This window comes from Xyrauchen texanus, chromosome 49 (genome assembly GCF_025860055.1).
Source record: "Xyrauchen texanus isolate HMW12.3.18 chromosome 49, RBS_HiC_50CHRs, whole genome shotgun sequence".
NCBI lineage: Eukaryota > Metazoa > Chordata > Actinopteri > Cypriniformes > Catostomidae > Xyrauchen > Xyrauchen texanus.
The window spans coordinates 3525417-3543521 of NC_068324.1; the positions used below are offsets into that span (position 1 = coordinate 3525417).

At 37.6% G+C, this 18105-nt stretch overlaps 1 protein-coding gene across 4 annotated transcripts in view; it reads right to left on the reverse strand.

Annotated features, from left to right (window-relative positions):
* Nucleotides 1-5828: 5828 nt before the first annotated feature.
* LOC127640628 (mitochondrial glutamate carrier 1-like) overlaps nucleotides 5829-18105 on the reverse strand; it is a 33386-nt gene continuing 21109 nt past the window's right edge. For all 4 annotated transcript variants that reach the window (XM_052123293.1, XM_052123294.1, XM_052123295.1 and 1 more), the window contains exons 8-11: nucleotides 16681-16828; nucleotides 16425-16579; nucleotides 15738-15813; nucleotides 5829-13249 (exon numbers count right to left, since the gene is read on the reverse strand). In XM_052123293.1, coding sequence (XP_051979253.1) covers nucleotides 13096-13249; nucleotides 15738-15813; nucleotides 16425-16579; nucleotides 16681-16828 — 533 coding nt within the window. In that variant the 3' untranslated portion in view covers nucleotides 5829-13095. The remainder of the gene's footprint in view (nucleotides 13250-15737; nucleotides 15814-16424; nucleotides 16580-16680; nucleotides 16829-18105) is intronic.

Below are 18105 nucleotides of genomic sequence, written 5' to 3' on the forward strand. Positions count from 1 at the left end.
ACGCAAGGCTGTATCCTTAGAGTCTTGAAGATGCACCTGGTACCCGATGCACTGTGTGGAACATATGTTAACCCCTTGTTGCAAAACAGCCGTTTATGCAGATGAGACTCCGCAGGTGGGGCTGGTCGCTCACCACACCGTGTTCCCAGCTGATTCCACCTGCTCCGTCTAATCAGCCCCGTTAGCACGCACGCACAGCGGCCCCAACAGGCTCGTGAAGAGGATCAGAACGAGAGAGGAGAGAATGAACGGGTGATCGCATATCAATCTGGCCTCTGTCCCGCAATAAACCCCCTGTGTGTTCACTCATTGCGCACGCCACTCACGCCTCACAGCTGATGAGTTGCATGTCAAAGTGGCGACTTCTAGCGGTTTCAATGTGTAATTACAACCAAAAACCGCCTACAGTTCACCCAAACATGAACATGTTGTCACCAATTCTTTCTTACTTGAAACTCATAAAGTTAAAACCACTAAAAATGTTGCCCTCCGTCATAGCTCTCAAATGCACATGAAGATGTGTGACACACTGACATTGAGTATATCTTATTCATTATTTTCTTATAGCCTGTAGGGTCATACATTTCAACAAGCACCAGCTGCACGACTAAGATTAGCAAAGCAAAAAAAAGCTGAAAACAAACCTGAAGCAAAATTGCAAAGCTACAACACAACTAAATTAATCCACAACACAACTATGCTAAGCCACAGCACAATGGACATTAGCCCGAACACAACAGAAATAAGCCACAACACAACAAAATTAACCCTCAACAAAATAAAAATTAAGCTACAACACAACAGAACTTAGTCACAACACAATGGAAATAAAGCCACAACACAAAATTAACCCTCAAAGCAATGGAAATAAGCAAAGTCTTTCTAGCAAGTCAGTCCATTGGCGGCCATCTTTGAAACGCTTCCGGAAAGTTATTTCCAGTCATGACAGTGCAGCTCCTATCTACTTGAATGGTGAAAGACCAAAATCTCTAAAACGGTTGGTCAAGATTACGATCTAAGGACATATTTCAAATCAGCAGTAAAGTTTGACAATGCTGGTATCATAAATTGTGCTTCTTTATTTCAGACTAGGCTAAAAAACAAAAATTTCCCGGCTTGTATAGCTAATGCACATGCGTGTTCTTGAGATGATTGACAGGTGATGTCTGTATCTAAACGGTGATTGGCTCTTTTAACTGTAAGGTGGGTCTTTCATTTCTACAACCGTTGACCATTGGGCTTTGGAGCACATTGTTTGGGTGTTCCAATTTCTCCCATTCATTTTAATAGAAGTGGCCCATCTCTGCTGAATATTCTCTGAAATAAGTCACATCACAACTAAATTAAGTCACAACACAATGGAAATAAGCCACAACACAATTGAAATGAGCCACAACAAAATGGAAATAAATCATAACACAATGGAAATAAGCCACAACACAATAGAAATAAGCCACAACACAACGGAAATAAGCCACAACACAATAGAAATAAGCCACAACACAACTGAAATGAGCCACAACACAATAGAAATAAGCCACAACACAATAGAAATAAGCCACAACACAACGGAAATAAGCCACAACACAATAGAAATAAGCCACAACACAACTGAAATGAGCCAAAACACAATAGAAATAAGCCACAACACAATAGAAATGAGCCACAACAAAATGGAAATAAATCATAACACAATGGAAATAAATCATAACACAATGGAAATAAATCGCAACACAATAGAAATAAGCCACAACACAATAGAAATAAGCCACAACACAATTGAAATGAGCCACAACACAATAGAAATGAGCCACAACACAATGGAAATAAATCATAACACAATGGAAATAAATCATAACACAATGGAAATGAGCCACAACACAATGGAAATAAGCCACAACACAATGGAAATAAATCATAACAAAATGGAAATAAATCATAACACAATGGAAATAAATCATAACACAATGGAAATAAATCGCAACACAATGGAAATGAGCCACAGCACAATGGAAATAAATCGCAACACAATAGAAATAAGCCACAACACAATAGAAATGAGCCACAACACAATAGAAATGAGCCACAACACAATAGAAATAAGCCACAACACAATAGAAATAAGCCACAACACAATTGAAATGAGCCACAACACAATAGAAATGAGCCACAACACAATGGAAATAAATCATAACACAATGGAAATGAGCCACAACACAATGGAAATAAATCATAACAAAATGGAAATAAATCATAACACAATGGAAATGAGCCACAACACAATGGAAATAAATCATAACACAATGGAAATAAGCCACAACACAATGGAAATAAATCATAACAAAATGGAAATAAATCATAACACAATGGAAATAAATCATAACACAATGGAAATAAATCGCAACACAATGGAAATGAGCCACAACACAATGGAAATAAATCATAACACAATAGAAATAAGCCACAACACAATTGAAATGAGCCACAACACAATAGAAATGAGCCACAACAAAATGGAAATAAATCATAACACAATGGAAATAAATCATAACACAATGGAAATAAATCATAACACAATGGAAATAAATCGCAACACAATGGAAATGAGCCACAACACAATAGAAATAAGCCACAACACAATGGAAATTAACCTCAACACACTAGAAATAAGCCACAACACAATAGAAATAAGCCACAACACAATAGAAATAAGCCACAACACAATAGAAATGAGCCTCAACACAATAGAAATGACCCTCAACACAATAGAAATAAGCCACAACACAATAGAAATGAGCCTCAACACAATAGAAATGAGCCTCAACACAATAGAAATAAGCCACAACACAATAGAAATAAGCCACAACACAATAGAAATGAGCCTCAATACAATGGAAATGAGCCTCAATACAATGGAAATGACTTTGTGACTTATTTTCGTTGTGTCTTATTTCCTTATTTCCCAACACAATGGACACACACACACACACACACACACACACACACACACACACACACACACACACACACACAGTATACAGCTCTATAAAGAGGCCACTGTAAAAATGATCAGTTTCCTATGGTTTGAGTAAAATGAAAATTGTTGTTTAATTCTATAAAGTACTGTCAACATTTCTTCCAAATTCCCAATAAAAATATTGTCATTGAGAGCATTTATTTGCAGAAAATGACAACTGGTCAAAATAACAAAAAAGATGTTTTCAGGCCTCAAATGATGCAAATAAAACAAATTCATATTCATTTTTAAACACAACACTGATGTTTTAACTTAGGAAGAGTGCAGAAATCAATATTTGGTGGAATAATCCTGATTTTCAATCACAGCTTTCATCTGTCTTGGCATGTTCTCTGCCAGTCTTTCACATTGCTGTTGGGTGACTTTATGCCACTCCTGGCACAAAAATTCAAGCAGCTCGGCTTTGTTTGATGCTTGTGCCTGTCCATCTTCCTCTTGAACACATTCCAGAGGTTTTCAATGGGGTTCAGGTCTGGAGATGGACATGACAGGGTCTTGATCCGGTGGTCCTCCATCCACACATTGATTGACCTGACTGTGTGGCATGGAGCGTTGTCCTGCTGGTAAAACCAATCCTCAGATTTGGGGAACATTGTGAGGGAACGCTAACTACTTCAAAGTAATGCAAAACTATTGTGAGGAGATCTTTTTTTATTTAATTACATTTTTACCTGTAGACTTTTACGGTAATAGGTTTTAGTTTTGGACACTATAAACGATCACTTTATGCTAAAGGTCTGTGGAAAGATTCCTCAAAAATCACTCCTTTTGTGTAAGAAAGAAAACAGCATACAGGTTTTAGAATGACATGGAAGTTAAAGGATGAACTCTTCCTTTAAGAGCTCTTACTCGAGGGGGTTGCGTAATATTTCATATCTCAAGCTCTAGCATCAAAGCCCCTCACCGTAAAGGATGAATCTGAACTTAATAGGCTGCGATCGTGTGCAGTTTTTATGCATTTACACGGAGTGCAATTACTGGAAATGTGCAATGACTCACTGCTATTGTGTGTTTTGATGTCCCACATAAGGAGGAGATCAGTACAAAATGACCTGCAGAGTAAACGTATAGTGTTCTCTATTGTAAACAATAGAGCTGAATGCTCTTTCTAATCCAGTCGATGTGAAACCTAACCCTGAAAGCACATTGAATTCCAATAGGCACGCACACACATGCACACACATGCACATGCACACACATTCACACTGTCAGTTATAAATCACATTAATGCTGTTTTTCGGTTACCATTATTGAAGCAGTAGGGAAACAAACTCTGGGCCGTTTTTAAAATATTAATGAATGTGTTGTCTGAATGGCCCTCGGTCTTGCTGTTTTATAATGTAAGAATGGGTCGTATTAAGAGTTGCAATGCTCATGTGTCTCAAAGGATCAAATAATTCATATTTCATCATTCCACAGGCAGTGAATTATTTATAGCAACACCACAGTGACATCCAGAGGCCCATTCTGAATATTGCACTGACATGATGACCTTGTGAAAACCAGTTCTTGAACTCCTGAATAGTTGAAAATGTACAAATGACATTTCTGTCATCAGTTACTCATTCTTATATCATTCCTCTCTACATTTACATTTATGCATTTGGGAGAAGCTTTTATCCAAAGCGACTTACAGTGCACTTATTACAGGGACAATCCCCCCGGAGCAACCTGGAGTTAAGTGCCTTGCTCAAGGACACAATGGTGGTGGCTGTGGGGATCAAACCAGCAACCTTCTGATTACCAGTGATGTGCTTTAGCCCACTACGCCACCACCACTCCTTGTTTAGCACAATGTTTGTGTTTAATGTTTGTCATATAAAGAAAGCACACACTGACCAGTTGCTGTCCATCTAAAAAAATGACAAAAAGCACAAGTACTACAACTGAAGTCAGTTTTCGCTCAACTGTTGCTCTCAAATCTCATTTGCACCTTCTCATATTGAAACTTAACACTTTGTGATCAGTTACATGTGAGAACCAATGCCTGTTTGGCTTTATTGGCATCAAACCTGGTCTTTGTTTGAATAAACGTGAATGACATTTGATACATTTTAATGCCATTGTCCGAATTTTCATTTCTTGGGTGAACTATTCTTTTAAAATGTACTAATGTTGATTTTGTGTTTCATTTGGTCTTATCCAATTTTTTAAACAACCCACACACCAGTGGTCTTGAACTGCACTTTTAGTTTATTACCTTGTTAGAATTGCAAGATGGTCATAATAAATCAGATTATGCTATGCTCAGTCAATGGCACATAAACAGTGAGGCACTTACAATGGAAGTGAATGGGGGCCAGTCAATAAACACTAAAATACTCACTGTTTCAAAAGTATACCCACGAGATGCAAACATTAAATGTTATTTTAGTGTAATAAAATCACTTGCAAACCTCCTCTGTGAAAAATATACACAATATTACAATTTCACTGCCATGAATACAACCACAGTAAACACTGAAAGAGATTTTATCACACTAAAATCATGTCGAGCAGAGATTTCCAAACTGAAATTGTTGTAAAGCTAATAACTTCTTCTAAAGCACCTAAAATATGTGATCGGACAAAATGAAATGGACCGTTTCATCTTATGGTTTTGTAATTGACTAAAACGCATGAGTTGGTTGTCGTAATGATCTAGTTAAAGCCATCAGTCTCTTAATTGCAGAATAATAAACACGGAGCAGTTCTTATAACACTGTGAAAATGATAGCATTATTAATCAGAAAGAACCATTACAAGCTAAATAAAATACCCCAAAAACCTGAAATGAACAAATGTATTTTTATTGAACAACAATCTAACAAGGAATGCAACACGATCAGTGTGTCTTTAGTTTCAGTCTCACGTGTGACAAAACTCAACACAACACTCACTCTGCCTTGACATACAGATTTTCATGGACTTCCAGAAGGGCCTTGTGTATTTTGCGTGTTTGTGTATAGTGTGACTACTCTGAGTGCATTATTGCACTTTTCCTTCTAAAGAAGGAAAGCAAAGACGTTGTTGAAGCAGGACGTTCTATCTATAACTCTACAGGTCAATAAACAGCAGCATAATTGAATCTCAATCTCATGAATCCTGTAAAGAAAATGTTCAGGTCATATTTCACTCAAATGTAATGTGTGTATATATATATATATATATACACACACACTGGCAGCCAAAAGTTTGGAATAATGTTCAGATTTTGATGTTTTGGAAGGAAATTGGTACTTTAATTCATCAAAGTGGAGTTCAGCTGATCACAATGTATAGTCAGGATATTACTGATGTATAAAACAGCACCATCACGATTTGAAAAAAGTCATTTTTGTCTAAATCTAGACAGCAGCATCATCACTCCAACACCTTATCCTTGAGTAATCATGATAAATGTATAATTTGATACTAGAAAATCACTTGCCATTATATCAAACACAGTTGAAAGATATTTGGTTCTTTAAATGAAGCTTAACATTGTCTTTGTGTTTGTTTTTGAGTTGCCACAGTATGCAATAGACTGGCATGTCTTAAGGTCATTATAAGGTCAAAAATGGCAAAAAAAGAAACATCATTCATACAAACGTGTAACTACAGTCTTCTGTAGGACAACTGTCTCTAACAAGGACAGAAAGAGATGTGGAAGACCAGATGTGCAACTAAACAAGAGGATAAGTCCATCAGAGTCTCTAGTTTGAGAAATAGACGCCTCACATGTCCTCCGCTGACAGCTTCATTGAATTCTACCCACTAAACACCGGTTTCATGTTCAACAGTAAAGAGAAGACTCAGGAGGACTTATGGGAAGAATTGCAAAGAAAAAGTCACTTTTGAAACAGAAAAACAAAAAGAAAAGGTTCGAGTGGGCAAAGAAACACAGACATTGGACAACAGATAATTGGAAAAGAGTGTTACGGATCTTAACCACATTGAGCTTTTGTGGGATCAGCTGGACTGTAAGGTGCCTGAGAAGTGCCCGACAAGACAGTCACATCTATGGCAAGTGCTACAGGAAGTGTGGGGTGAAAGGTCAAGTGCTACAGGAAGTGTAAGTTGAAAGGTCACCTGAGTATCTGGACAAACTGACCGCTGGAATAACAAGCATCTGCAAAGCTGTCATTGCTGCACATGGAGGATTTTGATGAGAACTCCTTGAAGTAGTTTTTTCAAATTGTAATAGTAAATTCCACATTATGAATGTCCTGACTGATACATTGTGATCAGTTGAATGCCACTTAAGTGAATACAAGTACACATTTCTTTCCATAAGAACAAAATCTGTACAACATTCCAAACCTTTGACTATATATGCAGTAAAATGTGACCTTGGCATGTTGTTGTGAGATATACCTGTTTATGTGTCTTCTGATTATTTCTTAATTAGTGCATAAATGTGTGCTGGTCCTCTTAAAGCATATATATATATATATATAATCTTCATTAGATATATAATGAAATTACAAATATTAACATCTTATTTACTACCAAATAAAACTGAATTCTATCTATCATCAATGGTTACACGATTCAAATATACATTCTCTGGTTTGTCAAATACAAAACAGGTGATACTTAAATTGCTTATAACATCTGTACTCTAGCATACAGAATACTGTACGATATTAAAGGAGGTGTCATGAGTGGCTGCGTGTGAGTATTGTGCTTGTGCCCGATTTTTATTGTGCTTGTTTATTTTGTTGTTTGTTTGTTTCTCTGTTGATTGTAAAATCAATGCTATTTCTGCTAAGACAGACAGATGGTGGAAAGTGAAATGGAGGGAGAAAATAAGACTTTAGTATTACATAAACGACAAAAAAAGAAACGCACAACGCCATCACACACACTCACATCCCATGCACACAATTAAACCCCCTCCCAATATTCATACGTAAAGTACATGACCGGTCACAAAACACAACGAGTTCAAGTTCACAGCTGATTAAAGAACGTGGAAGAAATCACAATAAGAATCAGAGGTGTGATTAAAAAAGTACAATTTACGAAACGAAACAAAAACACAGTTTGAAATAAGACGAAATCATCATTACAATAAAAAATAACGACAGAGAATAATCATCACAATAATGACAATAAATATCTTAAGTGAGCATTTGGAATGTTTAGGAAATAATAGAACAAAATCAAAGCTGCGAAACAAAGACAAGAAACGAATAAAAAGGTCATCAGGGTCGGCTTTGCCATTAGTCATTTCAAATTAGGCATAAAATTTCAAATTTTACAATACACTTGCATTTAACAATTAACAATATATGAGGTAAGCCAGTCAGAAAGGTTCTGCCATTTGGACACATTCAGACCTTGTAAAGTATGTCATGACCTTTAACATGAAATATGAGCATCTGAACAGTTTTTAATTTGTGAATAATCTTCACCAAGTCTAGAGATGTTTACTTGTAAGGCAGAACCATCTATCCCTCTGAAACATTCTTCAATTGTAGGAGCATGTTAGCCAAAGTACTTAAGAAAATCAGACAAGCCTTCAAATTGGGTGTGAAAATCCTTCAGACTTAAAGCACATTTAAATGTCTTTCTCCTGTAAGACAGCTTAGAGTGACTTTTGAGTAGTCAGTGGCCACATACACACTGCAGCTTTATATGGTTGTCAGTCTTCTTCCCAATCTGTACACACAGTTTGGTTCCAACTGGATTCTATAACCAAATTCACTGCCGGAACGTTGTAGTGACAATCAAATTGTCATTAAGTCCATGTAGTGTGTTGTTATAATTGTTAATGACGTAATTAGAAGTGTGAGACACAGAGCAGCAGCTTAATGTGTGTAAACAAAACTCTGTGCTTCTTTCGATAGTGGCTTAAACTATTGCCGTACTATAACATTCCAACATTGAGCTGGTCAATTGCGATTTGTGGAGTGACACTGATGTCACTTCCTAAACTTTGCAGTGTGTATATGACCAGTACAACATCGTAACTGGTTAGCAGTCTGAGTTACAGTGAAGGTCAGACAGTGTAATAATGCCAACATTGGGAAAGGGAAAGGAAGGAAAGGGAGAATGGAAAGAAAAGAAAATGGAAAAGGAAAGGGGAAAGGAAACAGGAAAAAGAAATGTGGGGAAAAGTAAAGGAAATGAATGGGAGAAAGGAAAAGGGAACCAGAAAGCAAATTGGAAAAAAGAACGGAAAAGGAAAGAGAAAGGAAATGGAAAACATAAAGGAAGAAAAGGGGAAATAGTAAAGGAAAGAGAAAAAGGGAACATCAAATAGAAATTGGTAAAGGAAAGCAAGGGAAAAAGGAAAGGAAATGAGGAAAGGGAAATTAAATGTAAAGGAAAAAGGAAAGGAAGGGAAGAAAATGGAAAAGAAAAGGGAAGGGAAAATAAAAGAAAAGGGAAAGGAAAGAAAAAGGAAGGGAAGAGAAAAGGGGAAGGGAAGGGAAAAGAAAAGGGAAGGGAAGGAAAAGAAAAGGAAAGGGAAGGGAAGAGAAAAGGGAAAGGAAAGGAAAGAAAAGAAAAGGGTAGGGAAGGGAAGGGAAAAGAAAAGGGAAAGGCAAAGGGAAGAGAAAAGGGAAAGGGAAAGGCAAAGGGAAAAGAATAGGGAAAGGGAAGGGAAAAGAAAAAAGGGAAGGGAAAAGAAAAGGGAAGGGAAGGAAAGAATAGGGAAGGGAAGGGAAGAGAAAAGAAAAGGGAAAGGGAAGAGAAAAGGGAAAGGGAAGGGAAAAGAAAAAAGGGAAGGGGAAAGGAAAGAAAAGGGAAAGGAAGGGAAAAGAGAAAGAGAAGGGAAGGGAAAAGAAAAGGAAAGGAAAGTGAAAAAAAGGGAGGGAAGGGGAAAACAAATGGGGAAAAGGAAATGAAAGCTTATGAAACAGGTAGTATACAGTAGGCAGGGATTTGGTCAGGAATCATTAGGCAGTATGAAAATGTACTCTAACAGAGCTAGGCAAAGTGATCATTTGTGAGCCTGAGCCAAGAACATGCTTCATAGACAATTTGATCTTTTCTTTTTGAGTTCTCAATATAGGCTTGTTTCCACAATATTTTGGATCGTCCCAAAAGCATCTGCAAATGTCAGCAATAAATAAAACCGTAAGCATCAATTAAAGAAGCAATACATCTTGAAACCATTTTAGTTTTGGTTCGGCTCATTTGGTAGAGCATTCAAGCATTAAAAAAGGTCACACGCTTCACATAGCCATTTGAGCAGAAACAATGTTTGTTCCTGCATGATACATTACAGGTCTGATTCAAAGACCAAAGTGTAAACTGGCATATTAAAGGGACAGTTCACCCAAAAATTTAATTATGTCATTTACTCACTCTCATTTTGTTCCAAACATGTATGATTTTCTTTCTCTCGTGGAACACTGCAGGAAATGTTAGGCCGAAAATCAGCTTCAGTAACTATTTACTGGTATTGTATGGAAAAATAATGCAATGAAAGTGAAAGGTGACCGAGACTCACAAACTGCCTAAACTTCCTTTCTTTTTGGGTGAACTATCACTTTAAATCTCAGGATTGCAGATGCCAAAAAGAAAAACAGTAGGAATGGGCAGGTGTGCAAATAAGCCATCATACACAAAACAAAACAAAACCCATAATCATAACAGTTCATAATATCATCTGCATATATACATTACACAGTAATCAACAATGAGCATACACACAATTATACACTAATAAAACTATTGATACAAATATATAGTGAGATATACTATATGGGTGTATACATCTATAGAGTAAGGATTATCAAGTACAAAGTCTGGAAAGTTACCCCATGACTATGTGCTTTTCGCAAAGTTTGAATGACGATTAACAAATAACAAATGTTGTAAATCAAGTGTTGTGTCTGTTAACTAAATTGTTAGCATTCTAGCATGTTAGCAATTTGTTAGCATTCTTTCTCTTTGCTAGAAAAGTAAGTGCACTGTAGATGTAGCGGGATGACTAGCAGCTGTACATCATCGCAACATTAGCTAGGTAACTCTTAGCCAATCACATGTAAGCCATTGCTTTATAAGTCTGCTCACAATCTATCACATTGCAACCTCCACCACCCCACCACCACCAGTTGAGTCCCGTCCTGCACGGGGGTAGGCTCCTCGCTCCTGCCTCCTATCTCCGGCAGGATCCGAGTACAACTTCTTCAGACCACCAGACGGGGCTTAGGCAAAAGAGTCCATTCCTGTTTCATATTCATCAAATAAATGTCATCTAAAACTTTACTCAAGTCTGCAAGTCTTCCTGATAGAACTGGACTAGATGTAGCTGTAACGCAGGCCATGAAATCAAACAGATATGAACCCTAAAACTGTAAATGTTTTCACATTAAAATAATATTTAGTAATAGAATTGTATAACAGGATAATGTGAGTTTGCAGTGGACAGGGTTGGAGTGGAGCGGAGCTTAATATCCACAGCAATATGCTGATAACTACTAAATAATTATTATATTTTAATCCGACAATTTAAGACAAACGCATTTGCATGAGATAAAATCATCTGAGAATTCTTTGCTTTAGATGTCAGAATGTAAACAGTCATACGCACAACAGTTTTGCACATAGGAAAAGCCTGTAAGAACGCCAATAAAGTTTTTACTCAATGTGAAATAGGGGCAATGGGCAAAAATCTATGTGTGCCGATCGGTTTATGCTTAAATTTCTTTAATGGAAATACGTACAAGGCATTTACATGAGCACACACACTGTCGGCTTATTAAACCTATTTGGTGTAAGATCGTGCACGTGTCCACTGATTTTGCATTGCTTATAAATACCTTTACTGGTGTTCTAACTGGCTTATCTAATGTGCACAACTGTTGTGCAAATGCAAAGCAGATTCAATATTTGTTGTTGTTGTTGTTGTTGTTGTATCAGCTGATTTTTGGTAGTTATTCAGCATTTTGGTGAGCATGTAAACATGTTCACTGGTAAGTAGTCGCTAACCATAGAAGGATTACCAGACGTTGCACTTGGTCTTTTTACTTTGGTTTTTCAAAGTGTGCAGGAATAGAGAATGCTTTCGAAAGTCTTTCAAAATGTTCATTCTTGGTGAAGGAAAATGCAGTTCTAGTGTCGATGAGAGGCATAAACGTGGCAAAATCAATGTGTTTTCAAACGAAAATGGATTTGCATGGACTTCAACTCTAATCAAACACTCCTGAATCAGCTGCTGTGTTGGAGTAGGGTTGGAACTAAACTCTGGAGGAGGATAGCGCGTCAGGATCAGGATTGAACACCCCTGACTTAAGATATAAAATGATCTCTCAAAAAAAACAGGGGGTGAACTTTATAACTTACCAGTTGCTATAAAGTTGCTACACCCTGGTTGGAGGCAATTCCACATTCATTTGGTTAATTTGAGAGGCTTTCAAATCCATTTCACATGTCCCAGTAACTGATATGCTTTCAAGAAATTACCTGAATTACTCAATTTCACTCATGTAACTGATAGGCTATCCAGAATGAAAGAATATGTGTCTAAATCATTAAATAAAGTCTAGCTTCTTTCCCAAAGCCAATGATAAACACACACACACGTCCATTGTTTTCTCGAGGTTGTTCCTTGCCCAGAGGAAAGGCATTCAGACTAGGCCATAACAAATGTCGGGGGGAAACTTTTCAAGTTCCCAAAAAACATTACATGCCCTCTAGATTCAAGATATTAAAATAAGATTGATATTTTAGCACATACTTAACGAGGGTGTCTTTTTTAAAGTGTTACGATTGATTGTGGATCCTGAATTTTACGGTTTAAATGTTGTGAGATAGAAAACACATCCCCTAGATTGAATGCTTGTAAAATAATTTTTTTGTATCTATGATCAAGGTTATTTTGTCTCAGCGTGAGACAGGACGAGACAAAACAGGCAGCTTGGCAAACACAGTCTCACTTTACACTCGATATTAAAAACACCACATTCCGATAAAAATACACGTCACTTTTAACAAATGGCACAACAACAAACAATTTAAATCAGTGAAGTGGTCCACGTTACGCTTTGATCCTTCTGTAATGACGACCTTCTGACATGTGAGAGAGCGGAGAAAAGATCTGACTGGTTCAATGCATGATGAAAAGGCAGTGACTTGATTGGTTAGTTGTTCCGTTTGGGTAGATAGCTCAGGATCAATTCTCCCACGCCGAGGAAGTAGACCACCTGTGCGATGCCAAAGAGCGGGGCTATGACGAGAGCTCGGCAGTACGCCCCCTTCAGGAAAGCAGTGGGACCTTCGTTACGTAATATTTTCCTGTGATCGGATAGAAAATAGAGTATAAATAAAAATGTACCAAAACTAAGGGATAGTAAACCCAAAAATGAAAATGTTGTCATAATTTACTCAGTGATGGGTAAGTTACTGCAAAAATTTAATCAACCACAAATGAGTCATTACTTCTCTTAAATTATAATCAAATTACTTTACCGATTATTTTGTGAAAAAAGTAATCACATCACTAATTACTGTAATTTCAGTTACAGTTGCAGTCAGAAGTTTGCATTCACCTTAGCCAAATTCATTTAAATTCAGTTTATCACAATTCCTGACATAGAAAACATAGAAAACATTCCCTGTTTTAGGTCAGTTCGGATGACAAATTTATTTTAAGAATGTGAAATGTCAGAATAATAGTAGAGAGAATTATTTATTTCAGGTTTTATTTATTTCATCACATTCCCAGTGGGTCAGAAGTTTGCATTCGCTTTGTTAGTATTTGGTAGCATTGCCTTTTAATTGTTTAACTTGGGTCAAATGTTTTGGGTATCTTCCACAAGCTTCTCACAATAAGTTGCTGGAATTTTGTCCCATTCCTCCAGACATAACTGGTGTAACGGAGTCAGGTTTGTAGGCCTCCTTGCTCGCACACGCTTTTTCAGTTCAGCTTTGTGATGGCCACTCCAATACTTTAACTTTGTTGCCCTTAAGCCAATTTGCCACAACTCTGGAGGTATGCTTGGGGTCATTATCCATTTGGAAGACCCATTTATAACTGAGCTTTAACTTCCAGGCTGATGTCTTGAGATGTTGCTTCAATATATCCACATCATTTTCCTTCCTCATGATAACATCTATTTTGTGAAGTGCACCAGTCCCTTCTGCAGCAAAGCACCCCCACAACATGATGCTGCCACCCCCATGCTTCACGCATGGGATGGTGTTCTTCAGCTTGCAAGTCTCACCCTTTTTCCTCCAAACATAACGATGGTCATTATGGACAAACAGTTACATTTTGTTTCATCAGACTAGAGGACATTTCTCCAAAAAGTAAGATCTTTGTCCCCATGTGCACTTGCAAACTGTAGTCTGGCTTTTTTATGTTGGTTTTGGAGCAGTGGCTTCTTCCTTGCTGAGCAGCCTTTCAGGTTATGTCGATATAGGACTCGTTTTACTGTGGATATAGATACTTGTCTACCCGTTTCCACCAGCATCTTCACAAGGTCCTTTTCTGATGTTCTAGGATTGATTTGCACTTTTCACACCAAACTACGTTCATCTCTAGGAGACAGAATGAGTCTCCTTCCTGAGCTGTATGATGTCTGCATGGTCCCATGGTGTTTATACTTGTGTACTATTGTTTGTACAGATGAATGTGGTACCTTCAGGCATTTGGAAATTGCTTCCAAGGATGAACCAGACTTGTGGAGGTCCACCATTGTTTTTCTGAGGTCTTGGCTGATTTCTTTTGATTTTCCCATGATGTCAAGCAAAGAGGCACCGAGTTTGAAGATATGCCTTAAAATACATCCACAGGTACACCTCCAATTGACTCCAATTAGCCTAATTGGCTAATTACCTAAAATCTTGACATCATTCTCTGGAATTTTCCAAGCTGCTTAAAGTCACAGTTAACTTAGTGTATGTGAACTTTTGACCTACTGGAATTGTGATATAGTCAATTAAAAGTGAAACAATCGGTCTGTAAACAATTGTTGAAAAAATTACTTGTGTCATGCATAAAGTAGATGTCCTAAACGACTTGCCAAAACTATAGTTTGCTAATTTGAAATCTGTGGAGTGGTTAAAAAAGAAGTTTTAATAACTTCAACCTTACGTACAACCTCATGTAAACTTCTGACTTCAACTGTACTTTGCAAAACCAAAAGTAATATACCATAAATTACTAATTACTTTTCTAAAATTATAATCAGATTACTTTACCAAAAGTAATCTCATCACTTATTACTGTACTTTTAAATTACTTTGCAAAACACTTTTCACAGAAACGACTTTTCTCTCAACAAATTCAAATGTAAATATTTTACAAGTACATCACGCATTTCATCCTTACAATGACACGTTATAGGGCCACTCAGGTGTTACAGAAATGTGTAAATGTGTTCTATTTACAAGCATTCTACATTATTTAATTTTAGAAATGTGTAATCCAAGTAATGTTCTTAAAAGTAATTTAAATAACTGTAAACGGATTACAAGAATTTTAAATATAATCTATTAAGTTACTAATTACTTTGTAATCAGATTACACCCAACACTGGTCATATGCGACTTTGGAACAACATGAGGGTGAGCAAATAATGATACAATTTCCATTTTTGTTTGAACTAACCCTTATTTACAGTTTTGTTTGTACAAACTCGTGTCATTTGCTAGCAATGCTAAAGGTCAATACTTAAGACCTCTGACCTTTTGTAACCAGATTGCTGCAATAAATGCAATTTATAAAACAAGGTCACCTGATGGCCTTATTAACCAATAAAAAATGAGAGTATCAAATCACCTGATGCAGTCCATCACCCCAGAGTAGGTGTCCTCTTGACTACCTCGGGTTAGCGACTGTAACCTAGTCTTTATCACTGAAACACACACACACACACACACACACACACACACAATTGTACAGTTCAAGCCGGTTCAATGTTCAGTTACGAAACTGCACAGATGTTGATTTGTGCATTGCATAACACACTGTGCAGTTTGTGGTCACTTCCTTCTGTATATACCAGTGCAAGAACTTATCGCAAATTTGATTGCAAACATTACATTATGGTAAAGATAACAGAGTACTGTTCAGTCTTCTCACCCTCATGTCTTTCCAAACCCTTATGGCTTTCTTTCCCTATCAAAAAATGCACCATTAAAGTAATCCACGTTCTATATTCAAAGACTTCTGAAGACATATGATAACCTTGTGTGAGGAACAGAGAGAAAGGTAAGTTTTTATTCACTGAAAAGCTATCATATGACCTCAGAAGTCTTGAAATATAGAACACCAGTCATATGGGCTACTTCTATGGTGCATTTTTGTTGTTGTTGTTTTGAGAACATGTTTACTGCATGATTTAATTGTATCAATAAAGAGCAGTCTGAATTTAATATTCAACTAAACATCTCCTTAAGATGAGTATATGGCATGTGAGTGTTTCATATTCACGTGAACTATCCCTTTAAGTTAAAAGTATGTTACCATCCACAGGGTTGACGGCAACTGCGGCTGTGCTGCCCGCGATGCAGCCGGAAACAAAGGAGACGTAGAACGGGGCGGGACCGTCGGCTCCCCTCTTCCCCAGATTATTCAGATTAGCAAACAGAGGGAAATAAATAATAGAAAAAGGGACATCCCTAAAGGGAGAAAAGAGAATTTGGAAAAAGAGACCAAATTAGTTTAGGTAATCATTCTGTCAGTATTTTTGCTCATTGTTTGTTTGTAAATGTTCCCCTACCTGAGCAGCGTGGCTCCCAAGCCCTTGTAAAGACCAGCAATACCCTTTTCCTTCAGTAATTCTCTGGTGAGTTGCATAGCTGTGGGGGATTTCACCTCCACGGGGCCTCCTGGAGTCACAGTCTGGGGCATGAGCTTCCTTTGGGCCTCTACACACACAAAGCAAAGAGTTACATTACTATAAATGCACCCTTATGCACAGACATAATAATATGTTGTTTATACCTATAAAATAGCCAAACAAATTAGAAATGTCTAAATAAATCCCTTTATTTCACTAAAATACAGCAGAACACTCCTCTAGTGTTATATTATCAAAACTCATAATATTTTAAGCGATGGAGCAAGTCACCAGTTATGATGATCAACAGGCTTCAATTCAGTCTGAGAGACTTTATCGGCAATGCATAATTAACAGATATAGATATTTCCATTTGTATGAAACCATATTTTGACCTCATAAAATCGAAGAACAGCAGGAAAAATGGCATTATATAAAGTGGCAAGAAAAGTATGTGAACCCTTTTAGAATTAGCTGGTTTTCTCCATTAATTGGTCATAAAATGTGATTTCACCTCCATCAGAGTTAAAAGTTTGAACAAACTCAGTGTGCTTAAGCTGACAACACTCAAACAATTATAGTCATGCATATATAAACATATATATCATGCCTTTATTGAACACATCCCAATCGAATGAACACAACCCCTCGATGATGACATGCGGTCCAGGTCCCGAAGCAGCAAAGCAGCCCCAAATCATGACGCTACCTCCACCATACATAACCGTTGGGATAATGTTTTCATGTTAGTATGCGGCGCCATTTTTATGCCATTTGTTTGAATGCAGCGGCTTCCTTCGTGATTTCCTTGTTTTCCGTATAGTAGACTCATGAACAAAGACGTTAACCAGTTCCAGTGATTCCTTCAAATCTTTATCTGTCACCCTAGATTTCTTTTTACCTCATTGAGCATTCTGCGGTGCGCCCTTTGAGTCATCTTGGCTGGACGGCCACATCTAGGGAGAATAGCCACAGTACTAAATCGCCTCCATTTATAGACAACGATCAAACTGTGGACAGATGAATATCTAAACTCTTAATAACTATTGTGGCAGGGCGGAGGGCGGGGCTGGGATCCTACACACCTTGTCCCATATTAGGCTAATCAAGCCTCCGTGAGGGATAAATGTCGACTGCAGAGGATCGTGCGGGAGAGAGAGATCGTTAACGGACATGTCCGTCATGTGTGTGTTTATCTTTTCTAATGGCCCGACAAGATCCATTCCAATTCTCTCGAAGGGGATCTCGATCAACGGCAGCGGGCGCAATGGCGCTTTTGGGGTGGCCGGTGGGTTCACCAACTGACATTCCCGGCACGCCGCACACCACTTGCGAACGTCCCCGTGAATGCCCGGGCAAAAGAAA